The 23,816-nt window shown below is 46.4% G+C and overlaps 2 protein-coding genes across 2 annotated transcripts; one reads left to right on the top strand and one right to left on the bottom strand.

Annotated features, from left to right (window-relative positions):
• On the top strand, positions 1–2,641 carry RPL36 (ribosomal protein L36). The gene is made up of 3 exons (XM_065652331.1): positions 1–217; positions 1,608–1,742; positions 2,512–2,641. The coding sequence occupies exons 1-3, from the start codon at positions 125–127 to the stop codon at positions 2,599–2,601; spliced, it is 318 nt and encodes a 105-aa protein (XP_065508403.1). The 5' UTR covers positions 1–124; the 3' UTR covers positions 2,602–2,641.
• A 955-nt stretch (positions 2,642–3,596) lies between these two features.
• LONP1 (lon peptidase 1, mitochondrial) lies at positions 3,597–23,816 on the bottom strand. The gene is made up of 18 exons (XM_065652330.1): positions 23,433–23,816; positions 21,853–21,941; positions 21,427–21,546; positions 19,127–19,355; positions 18,529–18,590; positions 17,834–17,963; positions 17,374–17,457; positions 15,543–15,763; positions 13,914–14,052; positions 11,595–11,773; positions 10,438–10,525; positions 8,786–8,908; positions 7,947–8,063; positions 7,517–7,657; positions 7,266–7,431; positions 6,225–6,433; positions 4,780–4,944; positions 3,597–4,034 (listed from the first exon to the last, which is right to left on the bottom strand). The coding sequence occupies exons 1-18, from the start codon at positions 23,814–23,816 to the stop codon at positions 3,870–3,872; spliced, it is 2,811 nt and encodes a 936-aa protein (XP_065508402.1). The 3' UTR covers positions 3,597–3,869.

Raw genomic sequence — 23,816 nt, 5'->3', positions numbered from 1 at the left:
CTGCTCCTTCCTTCCGGTGTGGAGCCATCAGCGGGGCGGCAGCTGAGGCAGCGCCGGCATCCGCGTCCATCCGGCTCCATCCTGCTCCATCCGCGGCCGCGCTGAGCGCTCCCTCCCCGCAGAGATGGCGATCCGCTACCCCATGGCCGTGGGCCTCAACAAGGGCTACAAGGTGACCAAGAACGTGTCCAAGCCCCGGCAGTGCCGCCGCCGCGGGGTGAGTATGAGGCGGGGGAGGCTCCGCTCAGGGGCCCGGGGCTCAAGGGGTGCGAACGTTGTTCTGCGGTTGTGTGTGTGGAACCGGAGAGCGCGGGAAAAGGCCCCATCCGCCTCCATCCGCGGTCACAGAATTAAAATGGTTTGTGTTGAAGGGCCCTTCCCAGCTCCCCCAGTGCCCCCCCTGCCATGAGCAGGGACATCTGCACCAGCTCAGGTTGCTCAGAGCCCCGTCCAGCCTGGCCTGGGATGTCTCCAGGGATGGTTCAGCCACCACCTCTCTGGCCAACCTGGGCCAGGCTCTCACCACCCTCAGGGCCAACAATTCCTTCCTCATGTCCAGCCTGAATCTCCCTCCTTTAGTTTAAAACCATCACCCCTTGTCCTATCACAACAGGCCCTGCTCAAAAGTCTGGCCCCATCTTTCTTATCAGCCCCTTTTAAGTCTGGAAAAGCCACACCAAGGTCTCCCTGGAGCTTCTCTTCTCCAGCTGAACCCCCAACTCTCTCAGCCCGTCCTCCCAGCAGAGCTGTTCCAGCCTCGGATCATTTCTGGGGCTCCTCTGGCCCCTCTCCAGCAGGTCCATGTGTGTCCTGTGCTGAGGACCCCAGAGGTGAAGGGTCTGAGCCCTTCCCCACCTCAGGGTGGCTGGGGAAGAGGTGACACCACAGGACCGGGGCACTTGCAGGTGCTGCTTCACTGCAGGGACTGGGACCAACAGAAAACCCCCAGGAACACCCAGCACTTTCTGGTGGTTACACGTGGAGCAGGGGCTTAAATCATGGAAAATGTTAAACCTGTGAAGGTGGGTGCGCAGCGGCTGGTTGCAGAGCTGGCAGTGCAGGGGTCTGTGGGGCGGCTGCATTTCAGCCACAGTTTAAATCAAATTAACAGTGAAACAGCAAACAGGCCAAGTGACTTCTGGAGTCCTTCCCAGTCTGTTGCTTCATGACCACAGCAGGTGTCCCCCACAAAACTGTCCAATAATGGCAAATATCAGGAGTTATCCATATCCCATGTGTGTTAACACAAGAGATTAATTCATTTTGCCTCTTTCGTCCCACTTTGATTAAATGCTGTGTTTAGCTGTGGCATATGTGACGTGTAGCGGTGCACACCCCGCATATCTAACAATCCTGCTTTTTCTAAAAATGTCAGTGCGTGGAAGTGTGCAAAATCCCCAGTCCTGTGGCTAAAATGAAAACAAACCAGCACGTCTTGTAGAGATCACAGTGCTGCGTGGCACCTATCAGGGGACAGCACTTCCTTGAGACGCACCGGTAACAGAAGCTGGTCTTGGGTCCCAGAATTTGCCACAACCCTTTGCAGTCCAGTCAGGGTTAATTAGCTCTCATGATCCATATTTTTTTTTTCCTCTCCCTTCCTGTAGCGCCTGACAAAACACACCAAGTTTGTGCGAGACATGATCAGGGAAGTCTGCGGCTTCGCGCCCTACGAGAGACGAGCTATGGAATTGCTGAAAGTTTCCAAAGACAAACGTGCCCTGAAGTTCATCAAGAAGCGGGTAGGTCAATCTGACACCGCAACGAAGGTGGCAAACACTCCGTTGTCGTTAACTTTCTGTTTTCTCCCCTTCCCTCGAGATACTTTGCTTTTTAATGAAGTCTCTTATTTTTTTTTCAGTTGTTTGGGAAGTTATTGGTGTGAGGGAGCGGAGGCAATGTTGCTTGGGTTGGGTGGGAGATGTATCTAAAGTGCTTTGCCAGAAAGCCCCCGAGCTGCAGTAACGCAGCCTTGGCTGTTCCTGCGGTATTTGTGAATCTGGTGCGGGGAAAAGGGAGCAACACTGACCAGAGTTGGGTACGTTAACCAGGTGACTCGAAATGGGTTCAGTTGTGAGAGCTGAAAGCAGCTCCTGCCTTTCCTCAGGTAATTGAGTAGAAATACTACTGGGATGCGATTTGTTTCCCCAAAAATAAGCCCTACCCTGAAAATAAGCCCTAGCATGATTTTTTTTTATTTTTGAGGATGCTCAAAATATAAGCCCTACTCAAAAAAATAAGCCCTAGTTACAGTTCATTAAAAAGCCAATTTAAATAGTGTCCAGGCAGCTATACATGTAAAAAAGTAGTAACTTTTGGAGCAAAGATTAATATAAGGCCTTGTCTTATTTTCGGGGAAGCAGCCAGTTGAGGTGGCTCGGGCTTGAGTCCGTATCTACCAGGACTTTCCCGTCCTGCTTTCTGAGCGCAGGATTCCGCAGTGAGTGCGGCAGCAGCCAAGTCGTACCTGCTCCCTGCGGGATGGACACTGAGTGCTGTCTCTGCCCGCAGGTCGGCACCCACATCCGTGCCAAGCGAAAGCGAGAGGAGCTCAGCAACGTCCTGGCAGCCATGAGGAAAGCGGCGGCGAAGAAGGATTGAACTGTACAGGCTGTAACTCAATAAAGTCCTTTCTCACAGAGCAGTGTGGTGGCTGCAGCAACGGGGCGCTCCTGGGGATCCGGAGGGACTGTGCACATGAGGCCCTGAGCTATAGGAATAGAGAATTTTCACTGCTATTTCGTTTTACCTGCAGCTGGAGTTGCTGGTAATGCCCTGTGGTACATCCTGGCACTGACATTTCTCAGGGTGTGAAGCCTCTGCAGTAGCTGTGCCTGCGAAGGCTGCGATTCCTTCCAGACAGACGGTGGTGGAGAGAAGTCTGGGCAGAAATTGCTGTTGCAAACAGTAACAGCTTTAAGCTCCTTCCCCATGGCACATCGGCCTTGTGCAGCTTTTCTTGCTTGTGCGTTTCCCGTTGTACCTTCCATTCATGCCTGACTTTCAGCAGTTACCAAATCACAAATTAGTAAGAGCTCCCTGAATTTCACCAGGGTGATTCCTTACTCTTCCCCACGGGCTGCCTTGCTGCGAGGCAGGACAAGAGCTGTTCCTGCACAAGGAAACACATTTCGGCCTCTTCCCCTATTTAAATTCTTTTTTTTTCCTAGTATTCGCCATAAGATGAAATACTCAAGTTCTCTGGCCCAGGCCTGTGTTTATTGGTACAACAGTCACGCTAAGACATTTAATTCCTTTTTTTTTTCCACTTGGTGAACACAACCCAGCACAGCCAGCCTGGGATGCTGAGCACAGGGCTCGTTTCTCCAGCTCTGCTCTCTCTTTCCACCCGGAGTTGTTGCTGATGGTAGTGACCTGTGATTTAATCTGGAGGGGAACCACATCCCGTGGCTGCTGAACTGTCGTAGAAGAATTTCAGTTTCCCCTCCAGCCAAGCACAGGTTTACAAGACGAGACAGGGAGGTTTCCGAGCACTACTCAACTATACCAACACATCAGGAAAATGATATACGTGAGTCACAGCCCCAGTCCTCCTTGTAGTTACCGTTTCCACGAGCAGGTACTTAGAACTGCAGTGAAATAACTGAAAAATCTTTAATTCTCAGAGATGACCTAACTCCACTGCTAGTGGCTGATACCATGCACGTTCCTTAGGTAAAACTTCATTTTATTGGAAATACTTGGGTCATAATTCAATATTAAACAGTGAGAAATACTTTATTCTACCCAAGCCATAATTCATTTCAGCAGCTGCGCAGCAGCAAGAGCTCCATGTCCCGCTTCAGGGTTGTCCCCAAGTTCAACCCGTTCAGGGACAGACCGGCTTCCAGCCTTCGGGTTGTTGAACGTCAGCCCCCAGCGGAATCCAGCTTTGGAAACGCTATTTCAAATACCTCTTTGTAGTGCTCAACAAAATGCACTTCTAGTCCTTCTGTAATAAATCCAGCGAGGTCATAATAATCCTTCTTATTCTCTGATGGCAGAATGATGCAGGTAACACCCGCCCTCTTCGCCTGCGGGGAAAAGAAAATTGTGGAGTCTGAGTCCTAGAAATCCATCAATCTACTGGAAATACTCTCCATTTTAAGAAAGCAAAACCAGTTATTGTGGAGCATGATCTGGCTCTGCTCAGTTCTTTGGAGAGCGAGGGTGTTACTTACAGGAGATGTCACTAAGGATGGATCATCACTCATTTTGGTTGGAAAAGACCCTTGAGATCATTGAGTGCAACCATAACCCACCATCCCTGGAGGGGCTGGACAGACGGAGATGAGGTTCTCGGGACATGGGGCAGTGCCAGGGGTGGGTTATGGTTGGACTTGATGATCTCAAAGATCTTTTCCAACCAAAATGATTCTGTGATTCTATGAAATTTTAAGGCAGATAATTCAAGCTGGAACTAGGGAGCAGAGCCTTAACGTTAAGGGTGATACCTTACGGATACCATCAAATCTACACTGGCCGCCCTCCTTAAACAGGCACTTCAGCCCAGTAGATTCTCAGACCACGATCCCTCCCACCCCGAATTCCATCAGTTGGTACCCAGATCAGCACAGATGTGAGGGCACAAACCCTGGGGTCCCACCTCCCTCCTCCCAGCCAAGATCCCCTTTTCTCCCCGCAGGATTCTCCCAGGGGTTAAGGAATCACTGCCCCTCCCACTGCACAAGCCACCGCTCTGGTTGTCCCCGTCGCCGCTGAGCCAGCCCAGGGCTCTCTCCCACAGACAACACACGGGGACACGGCAAGAGCTCTTACCGCAATCGTCTTCTCCTTGATTCCACCCACGGGAAGGATTTTTCCAGTTAGCGACACCTCTCCAGTCATGGCCACGTTCTGCCTCACTGGGCAGTTCATGGCCAGCGACAGCAAAGCGGTTACTATGGTACAGCCCGCGCTTGGTCCGTCCTTTGGTGTTGCTCCCTGTTTAAAAAAAAAAGCACAAACCTGCCTTTAGCTCATTCCAAGAGCAGCAAAGCTAGACAATACACCTTTGTCATTGCTGTTTTAACATGGCCCCAGTTTCAGGGGGTTTTTCAAAGGTTTCAAAGGTTTTTGCGAAAGCATCGCTGGTGGAATCCTGCTATTTGAATTCGCTGATCCATTAACAACCGGCTCAGCCCTCACCTTATTCTTGAGGAATAATCCACAAGTCTACAATTTGTTTTCTGGCCTGATGCCACCACGATACTCATCAGGCTCAGGACTTTGAATAAGCAACACAAGCGAAAACCAGAGCGTGAGTGCTTTGGAGCTTTGTGCTGAGCTAAGCCAATCATGGAAACAGGTAACAGAGGTCAGCGCCACAAGGGAAGAGTCATAAAATAATGGAAAATAATGAAAAGGAAAATAATGAAAATCATTCAAGGCAGGAAAGATCACTGCGTTTAAAAAGCCCAACAAAATCCAGGCCTAAACTAGTGACAGTCTGAATTTACCTGAGATCAAACAGATCCTTTAGGTAAGAAGAGAATTAATGTTTGAGAGGGAGTCGAGGCAGAGATAACGTCTGCTGGTTTCTGATCCTCCGGAAGAAAAACACACAAAACCTGAGCACCTGGCCGGACACGGGGGAAGCTGCAGCCAGGAGCCTGGACCGGGCTGAAGCCGCAATAGTTGGGAAGTGAAGCTTGGGGACAGTCACAGTACAGAATTTGTCTTCACTAAAGCACCTGCCCGAAGCCTGTTCTGCAGCATATAAGCCCCTCTGAGCATCACGTGTTTATTTCCAGCCCCAAACACTGGAAAAAATGCAACCGCTGCCATTGTATGGCCAAGGAACCACGGCACAGAGACCAGGAGTGGTATCTTCAATTATGTGTCAGGGACATGAAGCCCTTCTGAAGGCTTCAGAGACCTAAACTTTTGGTTTCCTTGTAGCTGCTTTTCTCCAACCCCCTGATCTCTACACCGTGGTTTCCCCACCTGCAAACAGGGCCAACAGCTACCACTAAAGTCTGGGATTCCTTATAGCATTATCCAAACCTCCGTATTCTTGCCACATGCTGCATAAAGGAACAGAAACATAGCTCATAAGAATACTTTCAAAGGATCCTGAGGAAAATGTCCTATTTTCTAGGTTTTACCACTACCAGAGGGCATTCTGCACAACATATTAAAAATTAAGTGCTTTCCAGCTTCATGTCTCGGGGAGCAAACCAGCCCAGCTGCTATGGATGCTCTGTGAATTCTGCATCAGTTACCTCTGGCACATGCAAGTGGATGTGGGAAGACACCAGAAAGTCGTTGTTGGGGTCCTTCTGCATCAGAAAGGCTCTTGCGAACGTGTAAGCTATTCTGGCGCTCTCTTTCATGACATCTCCCAGCTGCCCGGTCACTTCCAGGGACCCGTCCTTGCTCTCCTTGTCTTTGGGTCGCCTCAGGGACGTTTCAACAAACAGGGTGGAACCTCCTAAGAAAGAAAAGAAATACAATATCCTGAGGAAAGTTAAAGGACAAATCGAACCAGAAGGGTCTGGCGATGCAGAAGCAGGATCAGGAATTTGGAACTGGGGCTCTCTGATGAAAAGAGCAGTTGATATCTGCTCTCTGAATTCCTTCAGGAAGGTGAGTAAGGAATCTCCACAGCACTGCACAGTCTCCATTCATTGCTTCTTTGGACTTCACACTTCACCAATACAGCTGCAACCCCTATTTAGTGGAAATAATCAGTTTTTATAATGATTTCAGGCTCTTTGTATCCAAAAAGCACAGTGAGCTCATACCATAACACCCTTCTAGCCAGTTCAGCTCTCCAGTGTCAGACATCTCTTTACCTTCCCCACCACGCTCATTGTTTCCCTCTCAACTACAATTCTACGCAAGGTCAATCAGAGAACACAGGGCTCAGATCTTTTGCTGTATTTCCAGACTGTGCTGCACATAAACCCCAAGTTACTAGAGGAATAATCCTGCTTTGAAGGAGGCAGACAAGGTCTGGTCCTCTCTGAAAACACTTAAGCTTTTGATCTTTGCTGTTCCTAATGTGTGTGGTTCATATATGTGGAACATAAAGAGAAAACCTGCTGGCTTGAAGCTAAACTGAGCCTGGGTAACGGAATAAGCAAGGGTGTCTTCTGCAGGGAAGAAGAAACTGGGATCTAAAAGGTGACAGAAGTTAATTTTACTGGTGCCAGTAGAACATCACTGGACTCAGTAGGGAGAAATTCAGTTTGACTATCACATACAATTTTTGAAAACTAGACAAGAAATGTAGACAGTAACCCAGAAGTCATTTGTCTCACCCATGGCTGTCCAGGCCAGACCCATCACCACTCCTGGGGGGGTGGTTTCGTACATGCGATCCACGGTGAAGATGGGCTTCCCTACAAAGTCCTGCAGGTTTTCAGGCGTCACTTGGACTGTCTCTGCTTCTCCACTCACAATTTTGTAGGCGGATTTCCTCAGCACCTGCGTGAGACAGTGATTTATTTCTGTAGAAAAAGCCAAGCAGGCTGAAGCCCAGTGGTCACAGTGACACAAAACCTTCCCTCACCTTTTCCACTTGTTTCTGCAGATTCCTCACCCCGCTCTCTCGGCAGTACTGCTTGATCAGAACAGTCAGGACATCCGATGTGATTTTGGCTTTGTTTTCATCCAAACCACACAGAACTCGTGCTTGAGGGACCAAGTACCTCTGAAAGAAATCACCCCCACACCTGTGTTTGTGACAACAGCCCTGTGTTCCAGGTCACTCAACTTCATGCTGCTATTAGCTGGTTTAGCTGAGCTGAGCTTAGCTTGATGCCATTTTCTGGAGTCTGCAGCCTACGGAAAGCTCGAGTTACTTTATTCAAATCAGAGGAACTCTGTCCAAAATGCCACGTGCCTAATTTTTTTGGATACAGTTGGATGTAAATACGTAAGCCTGCATCTGCCAAAAACTTGTTATCGGGTGTTCACTGCACAGCTGTGGTTTCTCTTACCTCTGCAATCGCCAGTTTCTCTTCTGCTACATATCCCGACACATTGATCACCTCCATTCTGTCCCGCAGCGGCTCTGGAATGGTTTCCGTTACGTTGGCAGTACAAATGAATAGTACCTGGAAGTATTACAAGATCATATTAAGCATATTCATTAACCTGCTGTTTTATTCCAAGCAATAGTTTTCTCAGTTCTGTTTGTCTGCAGGGCTGGAGCAAGATCATCTTCTCTGTGGAATCAAGTTTTTATCACAGGAGAAGTTTTGGATTTAGAACTATGTAGTGGGATGTTCCCTACCCTCAAACGTTTAGAAACACAGTGCAAACTGAGAAACCAGAATAGTCTGATATGGACAAGGAAACCATTGCTCTGAGGAGATCTAGATCTTACTGAGTTATTTCTGCCTTCTAGGAAGTTAGTGCAGAAGTGACCAAATTTTCTATTTCTGATCCATCAATTCTGCAATTAACGTAAGCTGCAGAAGAAGTGTGACAGTGTGTGAAGACAACCGATTTCAAAAGCTTGATGGCAGCACGAGGCCAGCTCACTCAATAACAACTCTGTCAGTCATTAGGTAGCAGAAAAACCGCCTCTTCTAGCTGAGAGCACACATCTGTGTCCCTGGCCCTGCAGGGGGTGGTATGTAGGACATACACTGGTGATCGGGTTATTTTAAGTATATACGGACACTTTGGTTGAAGCCAACCCCTGCGGAAACAGCCCTGTACCACTCGTGTCTCAATCCCACCTGTCTGACTTTCCAGCTGACTGAAATGTCAGCATCTCTTCGTGACACATTCACACATTCCAGCTCTACAACCCCTGCTAAGAGAGAAATACCTTTGATAAATCCACAGGCACATCGAGGTAATGATCCAAGAAGTTAGAGTTCTGCTCTGGGTCCAACAGCTCCAGAAGGGCTGAGGATGGATCCCCTTGATATCCTCTTCCTATTTTATCCACCTACGGGAGAAAAACTTTAAACGCTCTTAGAAGTTTCTCACCGCAATAAATTCTTGTGCAAAGATAGACAACGTCCTTAGGGACAAGGCTTAGTACTAGAGTCAGGTCATGGTTGGACTTGATGATCTTGAGGGTCTCTTCCAAATTAAATGATTCTATGATTCTTTAAAGGCTCCATCTGAAAATCTTCATGTGTTTGTTCACCACTCTAACAGCTTTCTCTGTATTCGTTCCAGTCCCCACTGTCCCATTGCACAGGACACGCCTGATGAGCCCCAGGACTTTCAGTGCTGTAGAGAAGCACTAGGAAGTCTCGGAGTTTGCACACAATCAAAAGCAAGTGAGTTACCACGGATTAGTGGGCTACTACTCCTTCAACTAAGCCAAGCTACACTCATGGACCAGAATATTTATTCCGCAGTGGGAGGACTGCAGGGTTCCAGCTGACTGAGGCTGGTAGGGACTTCTGGAGGTCACCTTGTCCAACCCCACTGTTCAAGCAGGGCCACCTAGAGCCAGCTGCCCCAGACAATGTCCAAGGTTGTTGTCTCTATCAGCATTATTCACGTCCTCAGAAGAAGAGGGCACAACAGGGCCGCTCTCCACTGCTTCTTCCCCCTTAAAGCGCAGCATTAACTAGATGGACATCACACAGTTTGCTACGATGGCCAAGGCAAGGCTCCTCACCAACAGCACTCAAATGCCATGACCTGTGGGGTTCATTACCTTTCAAATCAAGATATTCATTGTTTACACTATGCTGCAACTCATTATATAGTTTCTTGGTCCCCCATACCATTCCCGGATAGGTGGTGGATTCCCCATCCCTGGAGACATCCCAGGCCAGGCTGGACAGGGCTCTGAGCAACCTGAGCTGGTGCAGATGTCCCTGCTCATGGCAGGGGGGGCACTGGGGGAGCTGGGAAGGTCCCTCCAACCCAAACCATTCTATGGTTCTATAATTCCCAAGACACCTGCTGTTCCTCTTCCCCAGACACGGCACGCAGGAGGCCAGAGGGACCTTCGGTCTGTTCTAAACACCTGCTATTAAATCCTGTCCTTATTTGCTTCTCCACACAGCAGCAGGCTGGTAGCCCTGTCTCATTTATTCTCAAATCAGACGACGAATTGACTGTAGACATCTCATTCCTTATAGTCTTGCTTTAGACATCCTGAGAGAGCGACTCTTTCTAATAATCACGTGGACAATAGTGGTTTTGTGCACAATGATGTACCCACGCGTAGGTAGGGAACAGGAGAGCTACCGAAGCCTCTGAATGTCCATTAGGATCCTCACGATCCAAACAGCTGCAATCTAACGAGAATAGCACAACAGAAATATTACAGTTGAAGTCTATTATAGGAAGAGAAACCAAAGTGTCACCCAAAGAACTTGAGAGCCCAGCCTCATTTAAATAAATAAAAACCTGGGATTTTTAGGAGAGTTACTGCTCCACCTTTCCTTTGGGGGTCAAGAATTGGTACGTGTTTTTAAGAGCAAAAACTAGAAGAAAGAGCAGATGCATCACCTCATCGATCAGTATAAGTGGATTCTCTGTCTTGGTTTTCTTCAGACACTGGATGATCTTTCCTGGCATTGCTCCAACATACGTCCTCCTGTTTTAGCAGAGACTCTATTTAGGGAACCATTGTAAAGTACAGAACGCATCGCACACCACAGCATGCAGCTGATGGAACAGGTTTATCCTGCTGGTGAATAAGTCTACATTGCTTATACACCCATCAAAAGCATCTCCATCACCACACTAAGCACCAAGACCCATCAAGTCTGTTTCTAGTAGAGATCAGACAAGAATTTTGGCAGAATACTTTAGTTTTAACCACTTTTAAATGAGAGGGAAGCAAAGAGGTAAGGCTGAGAACAGAGATGTTTGAATAGTGACTTCTTGTTTCTTGGGTAAAGAAACATTAGAAAAGGGAACATTTCATTCCATCACTTGGTAGGGACAAAAAAGGAAGATGAATGTAAATCGTAAGATACACTGAAGGAACAAACTGCGACGAGCAAAACAATTCTGCTAGAGGGAACTGGCATCCAGGTACATGCAGCAGCAGAGCAAGAGGGTAACAACAGTGTGAATGCCAAGAGGCACAGAGCAGAGAACACCCTGAACAGTGTATATTAATAAAATACTTCTCTCTGGTTCTGTATCATATAGGGCAGAACCTCACAGGTTCACCTCGCACTCCAGAACAGCTACTCTTATTAGTTTGAAAACACTTTTAGTTTTATTTTCAGGTGTTTGTGGGAGGGAAATAAACTTGCGGCAGGGTTGCATATACTGATTTTTCTATTCATGTCTTGTGTTCTCCCCATGAATATTCCTCTTCCCAAGTTTTCCTCATGCAGCACTTCCTGATTATTAGAAACCATTAGCATTTGGCATCAGTCTGATGCTTTTGGGTGGCTCACAGCTTTTGAGTGATCTCCCCATAGCAGACCCTAGAAACAGGGAGCGACTGCACTCAGAGACACGAATCCGATTATGTTCCAAACTCCGCCCTGTGCTGCCCTTTTCACCTACTCCTATATCGCAGCTCCTGGCAGCAAAGGTTGGCAGAACACAGATGAAAATCAAGCACACTGTCCAACTTCAGTAAAGTTCCTGTTTTGAGAACATCAGTAAAAATTGCTGGACAGAGAAACCGCTCAATTTACACTGACCTGTGTCCTTTTATTTCTGCTACATCGGTCATCCCTCCGACACTGAAGCGGAAATATTCTCTGTTTAAGGCTCTGGCGATGGAGCGGGCAATGCTGGTTTTGCCAACCCCAGGGGGGCCATAAAAACACAGGATCTTCCCCTGGGTAGATCCCCGCAGCTGGCTGACCGCGATGAATTCCTGCAGAACAGATGAAGCACCAGCACTGAACAGAGGGAACTGCAGCAACGCCAAACATCCCTGTTATCGGGTCGAGCAACGATTACAAAATGAGCATCGTACACAAATCTGGTCCTTGGAGGAGTTGGGGAGGGCAAGGGTAAGGATGCTGGTGCAGCTCTTTTCGCTCTGGTTATTTACACACTGGGTTTTGTGCTCTGTACTCATGTCACCGGGAGAAGCTATCTGTCTGTCTGTCTCTCTCCACTGTCCTGGAGTGGGCGGACAGACTTCCAGTTCTTCTCCCCGCTTCCCTGGTTCACCCGAGTCTCTCAAGCTACCTGTGAGCATCTCCTACTGTATCAGTTCCTCTTTGCTAAATTAAACTCGTATCTTTTCACACTCCTACACTAAGTAATCCTCAAATAACTCTCAGCACTTGAGAAATCAAAAGATGAGAGCTCAGAACTGAAATCTCAACTGCTCGTGCACTTACAGTGGAGAAATCACTGTGCACGTGGGTACAGAGATGTAGTTTGCCTGTAACGAGCCAGTTATTGAGCAAAGATGAGACTTGATCTCTTCCACCTACAGCACTGAATGCTGCAGCAATACATGGACGATAGTACCAATTAATTAAGGCTCAAACCTGCACAGGTATTTCTCAGTACCCTAAAATCATCAACCTTGCTTACATTGCTACAGCTGAGGAATCTTCGCTGCGTGGAATTAATCACATTGATAATCAAAGCTACAGACCCGTATGAGGCAACTCAATCTGTTGCTGTATAAAGGCTGGGCCTAATTGGCATTAATAGTGCTAACGAGCAACATAAGAGACTGATACTCAAAATGGGATTTCTGCTTGCAAGTGTGCAACAACAGGCTTACCGTAAATCATTCAAAATAATAAATCACACAGCGGGGTTTAGTCACAAGTCTTGGGCACTGCTAGGGAAAGGAGCCCCTTTGGCTTCAAACATACTTCAAAGCCTTTCTCTTTTTCCGGAACAAGGCAACATAATAAAAGCAAAATCCCAGGATGTCTCAGAATTTACTATTTGCTATATAAAATGACATTGTTCTGTTATTTAGGAGATGCCTATAAGGCTTCTGTGCACGATTACTGAGGCGGCCTAAGTACCATCAGTGCTGTCCCCGAGGTAACACAAAGCTCTGCTTCATACAGCACATGGGAGCAGCGAGAGAACCTGCCTGACCGCAGTTTTTGGAAGGAAATGGCCAAATTGAAGGCTGGCTATGCTCAGCACTTCACCAAATCTGCTAAGCTCTCACCATGGTTTGTTAATGCAAAGTCAGTATCTGCACCTGTCTCCCCTCTTTCATGCACTTGCCCAGTACGATACAAATCCTGCCAGCACTGGGATTGTCTTTCACTGCTGGAATGCGCTGGAGGAGCCTATTCCTGTTCCCTGGAAAGGAAGGCACCTCCCACAGCAAGTTGTTGAAGTTGTTGCTTATTTACTCTTAGCTCAAACACTTCCCCAACAGCGAGCACAGGCAGGACATCCTCAGGCTAAAGTGACAGAAGCTGTGGAACAAGGCAACACTGAAAACTACCCTGTCTTAGACGAGGACCGGATTGCACAGACCAGAAACCCTTCAGCATCCAGCACAACTCCGGGGACAGGGAAAGGCTGTGAGGCAAACATGCATCTTAGCTAACTTCCCCCTCCTAATTTGAGAGGTGTGAGTAGAGGTTCAGCGTGTTTTGGAAAGGCAGTGGCTCTGCCAGTCAAGCAGAACCATTTTCATAGTCTCTGAATGATTTTATTAAAATCCAGAGGCTGCTTCCCTTGGACACTTATTCACTTGCTCAGCATTAAGCAGCAGAACAGTATATTGCTGTTTGAAATCAGAATCCGACCTTCACTGCCATGAGTTACTAAACACAGGTTCTCAGGGACACGGGTTAGTGCCAGGGTTCGGTTAATGGTTGGACTCAATGATCTTGAGGTTTTTTTCCAAGCAAAATGATTCTATGATTCTGTGGTCACCAGAACATTCTGTTCTTTCATTTGGCTTTCTGTTTGACCCATGAATTAACACAAATTCAACGGAGAGCTGCAATCTGAAACAACCAAAATGCCTGATGCTCAGCAGAGTGTGACATGGGACACGCTGCCTATTCCCACCTTACCAGAATTCGCTTCTTGACGTCATCCATCCCATAATGATCCTCCTCCAGAACTGCTCGGGCCCTGGTCAGCTCCAGGTTCTCCTCGCTGCACTTGCCCCACGGGATGGACGTCAGCCAGTCCAAGTAGTTCCGTGTAACACTGACAGAGAGACAGAAATCAGAGTGATTCGACAACAACCAGCTCATGCCTTCCAAAAGAACCTCATCCAGAACAAGTGGGGTATAAACTTCTCATGGAAAGGAGACTATGAAAAGAACATCATTACCTGGACAGTCTTGTTATGGCCTTCATTCCCTTGTCCTTTCCTCCGCAAAAAGAAAAAAAAAATAAAAGCTTTTTTTCACAAGTTTTGCTTTCCTGAGACAAAGAACCTCCAATACGCCATGCAGAGATCTAGATTTCTGCACACAAACTCCCTGTATGATTTCTTGTTGTGTTGTGTGTTGAAGGATTGTTTGCAACTTCAGCACTACTGGCAACTGTTTGGATCAGGTCATAGAACTTAAAGATAGAAAAACAGTTTTCTCCATTTCCCCGGTGGACCAGGACAATGCAAAGAACAGATTCCTGGCCCAGAAGCAGGGAAAAGCAGCTGGATGTACAACATGACAGAAGAAGATTTAAAACCAGGAGATAAGGATGTTAGAGCTCAAGTTAACAGTAGAGCTAATAAGTTTAAACAGACTGCTGTTGAGGAGAACACAAGTGCATGAAAGCAGCGCTCATCAACTCTGCACACTCGGCTCAGGGATTCAAATGCACAGGGAGGTTGGCAAAATGCAGTAAATAGTAAATTGTGCGCAGTCATGAACACGGAGAAGCACAGCTTGGGTAATCATCACAACAATGGAGCTCCATTTTTTTTTCTCCCAAGTAATTCCTTTGCAAACTCGCCACCACTGTTTCTACTCCGAGGGCGAGGGGAAGGTACCACGCTGGCTGTGGAGCCCAGTGTGTCTTTCCCAGCTTTCTCCCTCCTCCTCCTAGGATACGGTTATCAAAATGTTCCTCATCCAAATGACATGTCTGCTCTCGGTCTTTGCTCCGTAAAAGATGTCTTGCTTCAGAAGCAAAGACCCACGACATTGAAGTGCTGGTGAGCACAATGACTGCTCTGTTGGATCGCACACACCGTCTGGACAGAAATGTTCAAAATGAGCTCGGTTTCTGACGATCCAAGTCACGGATTATGCAGTAAAAGCCATTCAGAATCCCAGCCCTGCCCCAAAATTTCGAGGACAACCTCAGCTCAGCCAGTATCATGTGTTGGCAACCAGCTGCTCTTCTCTTACATCTAATGAAAACACTCGAGTACAAAAGAGCCAAAATTAAGGGCTGAAAAGAATCACTGCACGTTTCCTGAGAGGTAACGAACTGTACAGTTCTTATCCACAACACAGGCTGCAAGAGAAGAGCTAAAATGGTCAAAAGAGGTAAACTACAGTAAAACACAGGAGATTTCGGAGAACAATCCTCTACCTGGGATGTGACCATATGCTACATTCAAGGAAAGCAACTATGACAAAAGGAGAATAGAAACTCTAAAGGTAAGAGCTCCACAGAATTCCACTGATTTCCCTCATTCTCCCAACTCACGCTGACCACAGAGGACAGAGCCATGAACTCACTTGAACTCTGAGGAGTGATTGTCCAGCAAGCCCAACTTGTTCAGCTCTTCATCAATCACATCCATGACATGTTTTGGCACTACCAGCTCCTTCAGTCGCTCCCGGAATTTCTCTTCTATAGCATCCTTGTCTTCTTTTTCCAGTCCTAGCTCTTTCTTAATGATCTTCAGTTGCTCTTGGAGAAGATATTTGCGGTGTGTTTGCTTGATCTTCTCCTCAACCTAAACACAGCAACAAACGCAGTCACTATTCTGTTCCTGCTGCAACTCGTCAAACATCAAATGCTTCCAAAAACTTCTCAGCAACTGAAAATACTATTCAGAAATAATGTGTACTATTCAGAAATCATTTGAAGCACGTTCTGTAAGTGACTCTATGACACACTGCAGCTCCCTCCACATCTTGGTGGCCTCCACTGGCCATCATTCAGTATTTCAGTTTTGTTTATGCTGGGGGATCAAAAGCTGGGCAGAGCGAGCCAGACGTGATCTTCCTCGTGCCAAGAGAGGGGAATAACTATAATACTTCTCTTGACCTGCTGTCTACACAGCTGTGAACAGAGCCCAGCACGCCGCTGGCCTTCCTTCACAAGGACAGACTGCGAATTCAGCGTCGGCTTCCATCAGGGCCTCAAAGTCCTTTTCTGCAAAGCTATTTTCTATCTGGCTGGCACCCAGCTGCACGGGGTTATTCCAGCCCCAGTACAGGACTATGAATTTCAAGCAAGAACCTGAGGAGGTTCTTAGCGACTCCCTGATGGACACCACCGGTAGCTCAGTGAAGTCAGACTTCGTAGTGTTGATCACAACCCTTTTTGCCCACCTTGTACATCTTTCCAGTCCGTGACATTTCAATTTGGTTATAGCCCTATCACTGACCATGACAAAGGCCTTGCTAATGTCATATACAATAGTCATTCTTAGCAGAGAAGGCAATCGTGCTGATGAGGCACAGTTTGCTCCTGGAAAATCCCTTCTGGCTCTTCCAAATCCTCTCCTCCTTCATTCATCTGTACCCACCTCCCAGGAGGCTTCTCCCCATAACCTTCCAGGCATTGAGGGCAGGCTGGGGTGTCTGCAGCCTCCCCAGTTCTCTTTTTTGAAGCCAGGCCCAGCATTTCCCTTTTTCCACTTACAAGGAGCCTCCCCAATCACCACAGCGTTTTAAAGATGACCGAGACAACGAAAGAATGACATAGATAAGCCCTCTCTGCATCCTTGGCTGCATCTCATCTGGTCCCACAGACCGCATGTGTCTGATTCTCCAACAATTCCTACCCTGCTCCAAAAGCATTTTGCACTTAACCTGAATTTTGAAAAGCGCCAATTTTTTGGAGTTAATAAACTCAGGAACTTTTGACTCAGTATACACAAATCTTTGTACTTTATATACTTAATTACCCTTTTGATGCAGTTCTTGTATTCTGATTAAAACGTACAAGAGTCAGGAACTACCACAGCTCACAGTGGTTAGCAGAGTCTTTTAAAGTAACATCGTGCTATTTCAACTACGTGCTATATACAGTACTACGCTGTATTTTTACACAGATGCTTGGTAACTGCAGTCCTCGAGGATTTTCCTGCTTGCGTGAAATTACAACTTGGACACAATTTAACAGCAGATGCCGTAGCCTCACGTCTTGTTACTTTTACAACATGCATCAAAAATCAAATTTCTAATGGAAGAAGAACATAAACCCCTAACTCTAAAATAACCTTCCTTTAGACTGTGTACCATAGTCTGGCTTTAAAATTCTTCACTGCCCGTGCTAAGCAGTACAGTGGTGAACATGATATAAATACGTACAATATTTGTTACTTGAAAAACTCACCTCCCTTCCAAGGCGCTGCTGAAGTTTGCTCAGCTCATATTCCTTCTTTAGGAGGGAAAGGGCTTTATAAAGCCGTTTGGGAATCTGGAAAATATAGATATAAACTGAGTTTTCAGACAACTCCCAGTGAGAAAGGGAGAATAAAACGCTCCAACAGGTTTTCTGGGAGAATTTTGCAGCACCTGCAGATGTGGAAAGATGAACCACGTAGCAATGCCACGACACGCAACCAATGCATAAAATAAAATGATCTGCCATCAAAGATGCAGAGCATCCAACCTTTCCCTTAAGGCAAGTTACTAATGACTTACTACATCCTTCAACTGGAACCTAGTGATAGTAACCTATCAAACATGGTATTGAAGTCCCCTCCGTACTGAGGATGGTAAAGAAACCATGATTTAAACCAAACATACTTTTAATGCAGCTCCCACAGCTTTAGTTAAAAGCTTCATCTTACACTGGTTTCTTCCAAGATGTCTTGAAGTTCTTGCGACTCTGCCCCTGTCAGCGCTGCCCCCATGTCGCTCAGATAGATGGGGTTATCGACCACGCGCTGTCCCGCCTGCATCATCTGGAGTACAGACTCTCTGAAAAAATGGTAATAAACCCCCAAAGGCTCAGTCAACTTTTACATTCATAGGGGAGTATCCTTATAGAGTTATTTACTTGTCATGACGGAGTAAAGAAATGAAACACAGCTCAGTTTCATAGCTAAATGTCATTTTTAAAAATTTGTCTAAGCCAACAGTCAGTAACAAACATATACATCACTTGATAAATAGAACCAAATATATTAAATGCTCTCTTAACAGTTACAGAAAATTTTTGTGTGCCAGAATGCTGAGACCTCTACTGTGCTCATATTACATCGAACTGTGATACTTATTGCAGTGATAAGTAATAACATTTATTCACTTAGACCCAGATCACCTGCCATAGGAGTTATCGTCCTACCTCAGATCTGAGTTTCACATCAGCCTTTCAAAACCTCCCCTCTGTTTCCAACAAGGGATGACAAATTTTGCATCCCAAACCAAAATTCTAGCTGACAATTCAGCAAATATCTCTTCTTCATTACAACAGAAGGACAAGTGGAATAGAAATATCTCTGAGAACACGCTATTCCCAAAGCGGGGAACATGGGAGACGTACCTGTACAAGGGGTTCAAGGCAATGATGTCCCGGATTGTTTTGACAATTTCTGCAGTAAGAGCCTATAAACAAAATAAAGATTTAATCAAGGAAAGGACTGGAAAAGGACAAATAAGGCCTCAGTACAAATATGACATTCCACGACCTCTCCGGCACAGGAGCACAGAAATGCAGCCCCTGGGTCCCCTCTGTGATGGTGTGTGGGATCGGTACCGCGTGGTGGGGCAGTTATTGCTCTGGAGACAAGGAAAGGCAAGAAGGGGAACAGGCTGGGGTCCTGCACACACAAAACTTAACTGGTTTTTGGCCAGAAGATATGATCAGGTTGACCACTCAAGTCACTCACTTTGATAGAGGATATTACACAGATTTAAGCACAGCTCAACCATGTTGTTCAGCAACGTTTTGAAGTGACCAGTTCTAAGGAATTGAGCTGTGGTAATGAAAAATAATTCTTTTCGTCTAATCCCCTCATGCAGTGGCCGTGAGAAGGATGAACTGAGGTTTCTGAGGCCTGAAATTAGAGCCTGATGTTAGAACTCTTCCTTTCAAGGAACTCTACAGGACATGTCCAGGCTTGCATGATTAATTCACTCACTTTAACCTCTTCTGTGATCTGAAAATCTTCATGAACCACGTTCTCAACTTCCACCATGAGAACCTCCTGTGAGGCCGCAGCGACAGGATCCAGCACCACTTCCACAGCTTGGTCCTTTGCTCCAGGCTCCTCTTCAGCCTCTTTCTTGGAGCGTTTCTGTTTCCTTCGAACCTTCTGCTTGTTCTCGGGCTCCTCAGGCTCAACCTCCAGTTGCTTGTTTATACGAATCCTGAAAGCCAAAAGAAACCAGCTACAACCAATTCTGTTACAGGTGATTTCAGCTCTTCGGCATAAAAAGGAAAGTCTAAATTATATTTTGAGTAAGGTAAACTTTCAAATTTTGACAAAGGTAACTGATTGTACGTGTTTTAACAAGATTTAGCTTTTGGTTCATTTTGTCAAAATAAGGCTTGATTGAATAAAACATTAATAAATAAGTGTTAGATACTGACAGGACTTACTAAATAATTCACAATAAGTTGTCATACAAAAAAATTTAACTACTGAATTAGGCGACTGGTGGGTTAACGAGAGGGCAAGGGTTGCTGACAGCACCTTTATGGTAAACTGTGTTAAACCAGTTGCAGAACTACAAAACCAGACTTCTAAGGATTAAAAGAAAAATAATCTAAATCACATCAGACTGTCTGAATTCTCAGTCACATGCTGCAGCACATGCACAGAACAATTCATCAGGCATCATTGTTAGTAGCTCAGGAGCTGCATGAACCAACAACTCTGATGTGGATTCATTCCCTCTTCTTGTCTCTCCAGAAAAGCAAGTTCACTCTTTCACTTTAATGCTGGATATCATGTTCTGCTTTTTCAGTTTTCTGATTCTCAGCAATCAATCTCTCTGCTTTAAGTCACATCTGATGCACTATCCACTGTAATACTAAATATTATATACCACATGTAAAACAGACTTTGAAGTCATTCCATACACAGATATTTGAAGTTTTGGTTTGTTACACAGATTTCCTAGATCATGATTTTGGAAGAGATGAAACCCACAGTATATTCCACAACAATTAATCACGTATTAATCCCTAAAAGGGACATGGCATGATCACCTTCCAAAAAAATCAGTTTCCCCATTACTGTTTTTAAACTTTTCTGAGTTTTTCCTGCTGTGCATCCAACCCCATGTCAGATGTTTGCAGTACAGATTATGACCTACAGTTCTCCAGACAGAGATTAAAATCTTGCCCTCTCCACTGCCTTAAATTTTCCCCACCAGAGACGAGTGCTACACAAACGCTCAGGAACTGCAACAGGCTTTCACAAATTTGTCTTACTAGGCTGTGAATATGGAGTCAAAAAAACCTCGTGGTGCAGCAGACTCCCTGCTCACGCGATCATTGCATTATGCGCAGGGTGTAGGTCTTATTTTCCATGTGATCTTCAAAAACTAAGATCTCCTCAACTACTCCGACTCTCTGCCACTAGCAACTTTTGACTAATTTTGACTACTCTTGTCAATAGACAACTAAGTTCAAAACCATTTTCTGGAGGGTGGAGTTGCAGCATGTAAATAGCTCTGGATAACTATAGAAGGCGTCTAGGAGGTGTTTGGGGAGAGCTAAGGGAAGGATATAGAAGTGAGAGCACCCACACTTGCAGGACACCACATTTCATTAATTTGGCTGCCAATCGAAGAGTTTCCTTTTCTGTATTTTTCCCTGTAAATACAGCACGCTCCTCAGATCTGATGTCCCAAGTGGTTCCAGTGACTGACCACAGCTCTGGGTCTCAAATAAATAAAGATGAATTCCCCACACCTTCCAAGGTACAGGGAACTAGTTCTATTCCAAGGGAACCAAAACCAATAGCTGCCAATTTTCAAAATCTAATCAAAATTGTGCTTTGATAATGCACTTCAAAGCAAAACCCACCTTCAATCTGTCTCCCCCACCATGTTTCTGTCCTTCTATTTTCCCTTCTAATGGAAATTAATTACTTGACGCTTTTAAAACCACAATTTTATATTGTCTTAGCTCAAAATACTTGCCACAGTATAGCTACACCTATATTCCCAACAATAATCCTATTTTCTTCAATTCACTTCTGGGACGAGATTATAAAGACAAGACATAATTATAGTTCTGGACCACATTTTTTTTTCTTCAAGCAAAAATACTGGCTTGAATTAGTTCCAGAGAATTTTTTTCATCATTACTGAACCTTGCTGTACTTGACAAAGAAACCCCTACACATATACGTGGTGAAAACAATAAAGAACTATATCTGTTTATAAAGAAGTCTGGTGAGATGCAGTGGAAGTACAAGAAAGAAATTACCTTCGGTGTCCCATGACTATCATACGCAACTTGTCTCCAAGGTCCTGCATTTCGTGAATCTGCACAAAAGTTCCTATTTGGTAGATTTCGTTCAGATCCTCTACCACGTCCGATTCATTGCTATTGAGGAAAAAAAAGGAGCAGATATTCAGCATCTTGAGAAAGCAGGTAACACGAAAAAAGACAGAAACAATCACTGGTTGCAGAACTTTAAACTGGACTCGGGAGCAAAGACACTCGATTTTATCCCCACTGTTACCACCACGTAGCTCCTTTCCAAACCACCCAACTACCTGCATGGTTCATCTCCCTCCCAAATAATAACGGCAATAATAAACAGGGAACTTCAGATGACAACTTTTAGTATAAACACAGCCTAGTCATGGAAATAACTTATTTTTAAAAAGATCAAGAGAAATTACTTACTTATCATCCTTTTTCAGAAAAACACCAGCATAGGGCTGGGCAAGACGAACTTTCCTCCTCAGCAGCTCAACCAGCTTCTTATTTTTCACCTACGACAACAACGGCTGTTGTAATTTTGCACAATGTCTAACAAAACAATGCTTGCCAGCGTCACAGACGTTAACAGAAAGAAGAAAATTAGTAATTCCATATTCACTGTAGAGCCTTCGCATCGTCAGGAAATAAAGAATTAAATGGCAGCAGAATTAATTTGCAGGATAAGAGAGAGCATTTAACAATTATTTTAATAGAAGACGCTGTTGATCTATGCATTGAAATGAATGACTTGAACATGAAAGTGTTGTGTGAAAACGTGCCTAAAGATCATAGTAATAGATAACCTTCTCCTTCCCTTAATGCATCTATAAAGACACTAAAAGTTGCACATATTAGATTTGGGCATGCAGAAAAATACTACAGCAGATATAACACTATTATAAATAACACTACGTGAACAGGAAAATATTCATTCAGTTCTTGTTACATTTACTCCAAAATCAGATTGATAAAATATTAGTAAGGTGCAAAAATATGAGTATTTGTTCCAAACAGCTTGCATTTCAGAAGGAATACGTATTTCTGGCCTATGAGCTCAAGTCACGTATCAAAGATCAAATTTATGGCTCTTAAAAATACATATAGGGGTGCAGAGGGGGAAGATCACACTCTGAAATTTTGCGATGACCATGCCCAGCCCTCACGGCCTCTCCCATCACAGCGACACTGCTCCGTACTGAATTTGTACTTTCTCCTCGCAGTTTTCACAAATATTGTTCTTGGTGCTACGACACAACCCCACGAAGCTGAACCAAGGACACATTTGCTCAGCCTTCAGCAAAAGAACTCAGAGAAGCCAGCAGACCCTGAAATAGTTTCTGTGTGAATCACTGACCTTCCCCGTTAGATGCAGCATTAGTGACTCTGATGCAATACCCATGAAACCCAAAGTCCATAACTATCCCAGAAGAAACCCCTATTCCAATGTGGTCAGGCTGTACAGTTACAAATCCCAGCATCCCAGCCCGGTTGGGTTGCAGGACCTCTGTAGATCCCCCAGCCCAGCGCTGCTCACGCAGGGTCACCAGAGCAGATCACACAGGTCGGGCCAGGCGGGTTTGAATGTCTCAGAGAAGGAGACTCCACACCCGCTCTGGGCAGCCTGGTCCAGGCTCTGGCACCTCCCAGCAAAGAAGTTTCTCCTCCTGTTCACATGGACCCTCCTGTGTTTCAGTCTGTGCCCGCTGCCCCTCACCCTGGCGTTGGGCACCACCGAACAGAGTCTGGTCCGTCCTCTGACACCCCCCCTGAGATATTGATCCCATTGATCAGATCCCTCTCAGCTTCTCTTCTCCAGCTCAACAGCCCCGGCTTTCTCAGTCCCTCCTCATATCCTCCAGATTAAAAAGCAGAACGTACCTCGCTACTCCCCAGTACTCCACGACTAAAGGAAACCCGTAGAGACACCGGGCGCGGCCCTGAGGAGAAAAGCGCCCCGCTCTCTCTCACAGAAGCTGCGCGCAGCTCCAGCCCCGGCCCCTCACCTCGATGATCTTGATGAAGCGCGGGAACACGGGGTTCCGCGTCACGGCGATGAGCGGCACGTTGGGGAAATGCTCCGGGACGAGCAGCGGCGTCAGCGCCGTCATGACGGGCCCGGCCCCGCCGCCGTCCTCCCCGCCGCCGCCGCTCCCGTCCTCCCCGCCGCCGCCGCCGCCGCCTTCCAGCGCGTCGCCCCCCGCCAGGCCCCCGGCGCTCCGCTGCTGCCACGGCGGGCCCGTGCTGAAGGCGGCGCGGGCGGGCGGCGCGGGGCCCGGCGGGGCCGGGGGCAGCGCGGAGGACGCGGCCGCCAAGAAGCGGCGGCGCGGGGGCCCCAGCAGCGCCGGCCGCCAGCGCCCGCACAGCCGCAAGCAGCGGGCGGCCGCCAT

This window comes from Caloenas nicobarica, chromosome 27 (genome assembly GCF_036013445.1).
Source record: "Caloenas nicobarica isolate bCalNic1 chromosome 27, bCalNic1.hap1, whole genome shotgun sequence".
NCBI classification, from domain to species: Eukaryota; Metazoa; Chordata; class Aves; order Columbiformes; family Columbidae; genus Caloenas; species Caloenas nicobarica.
This window is presented reverse-complemented; position numbering and strand designations above follow the sequence as displayed.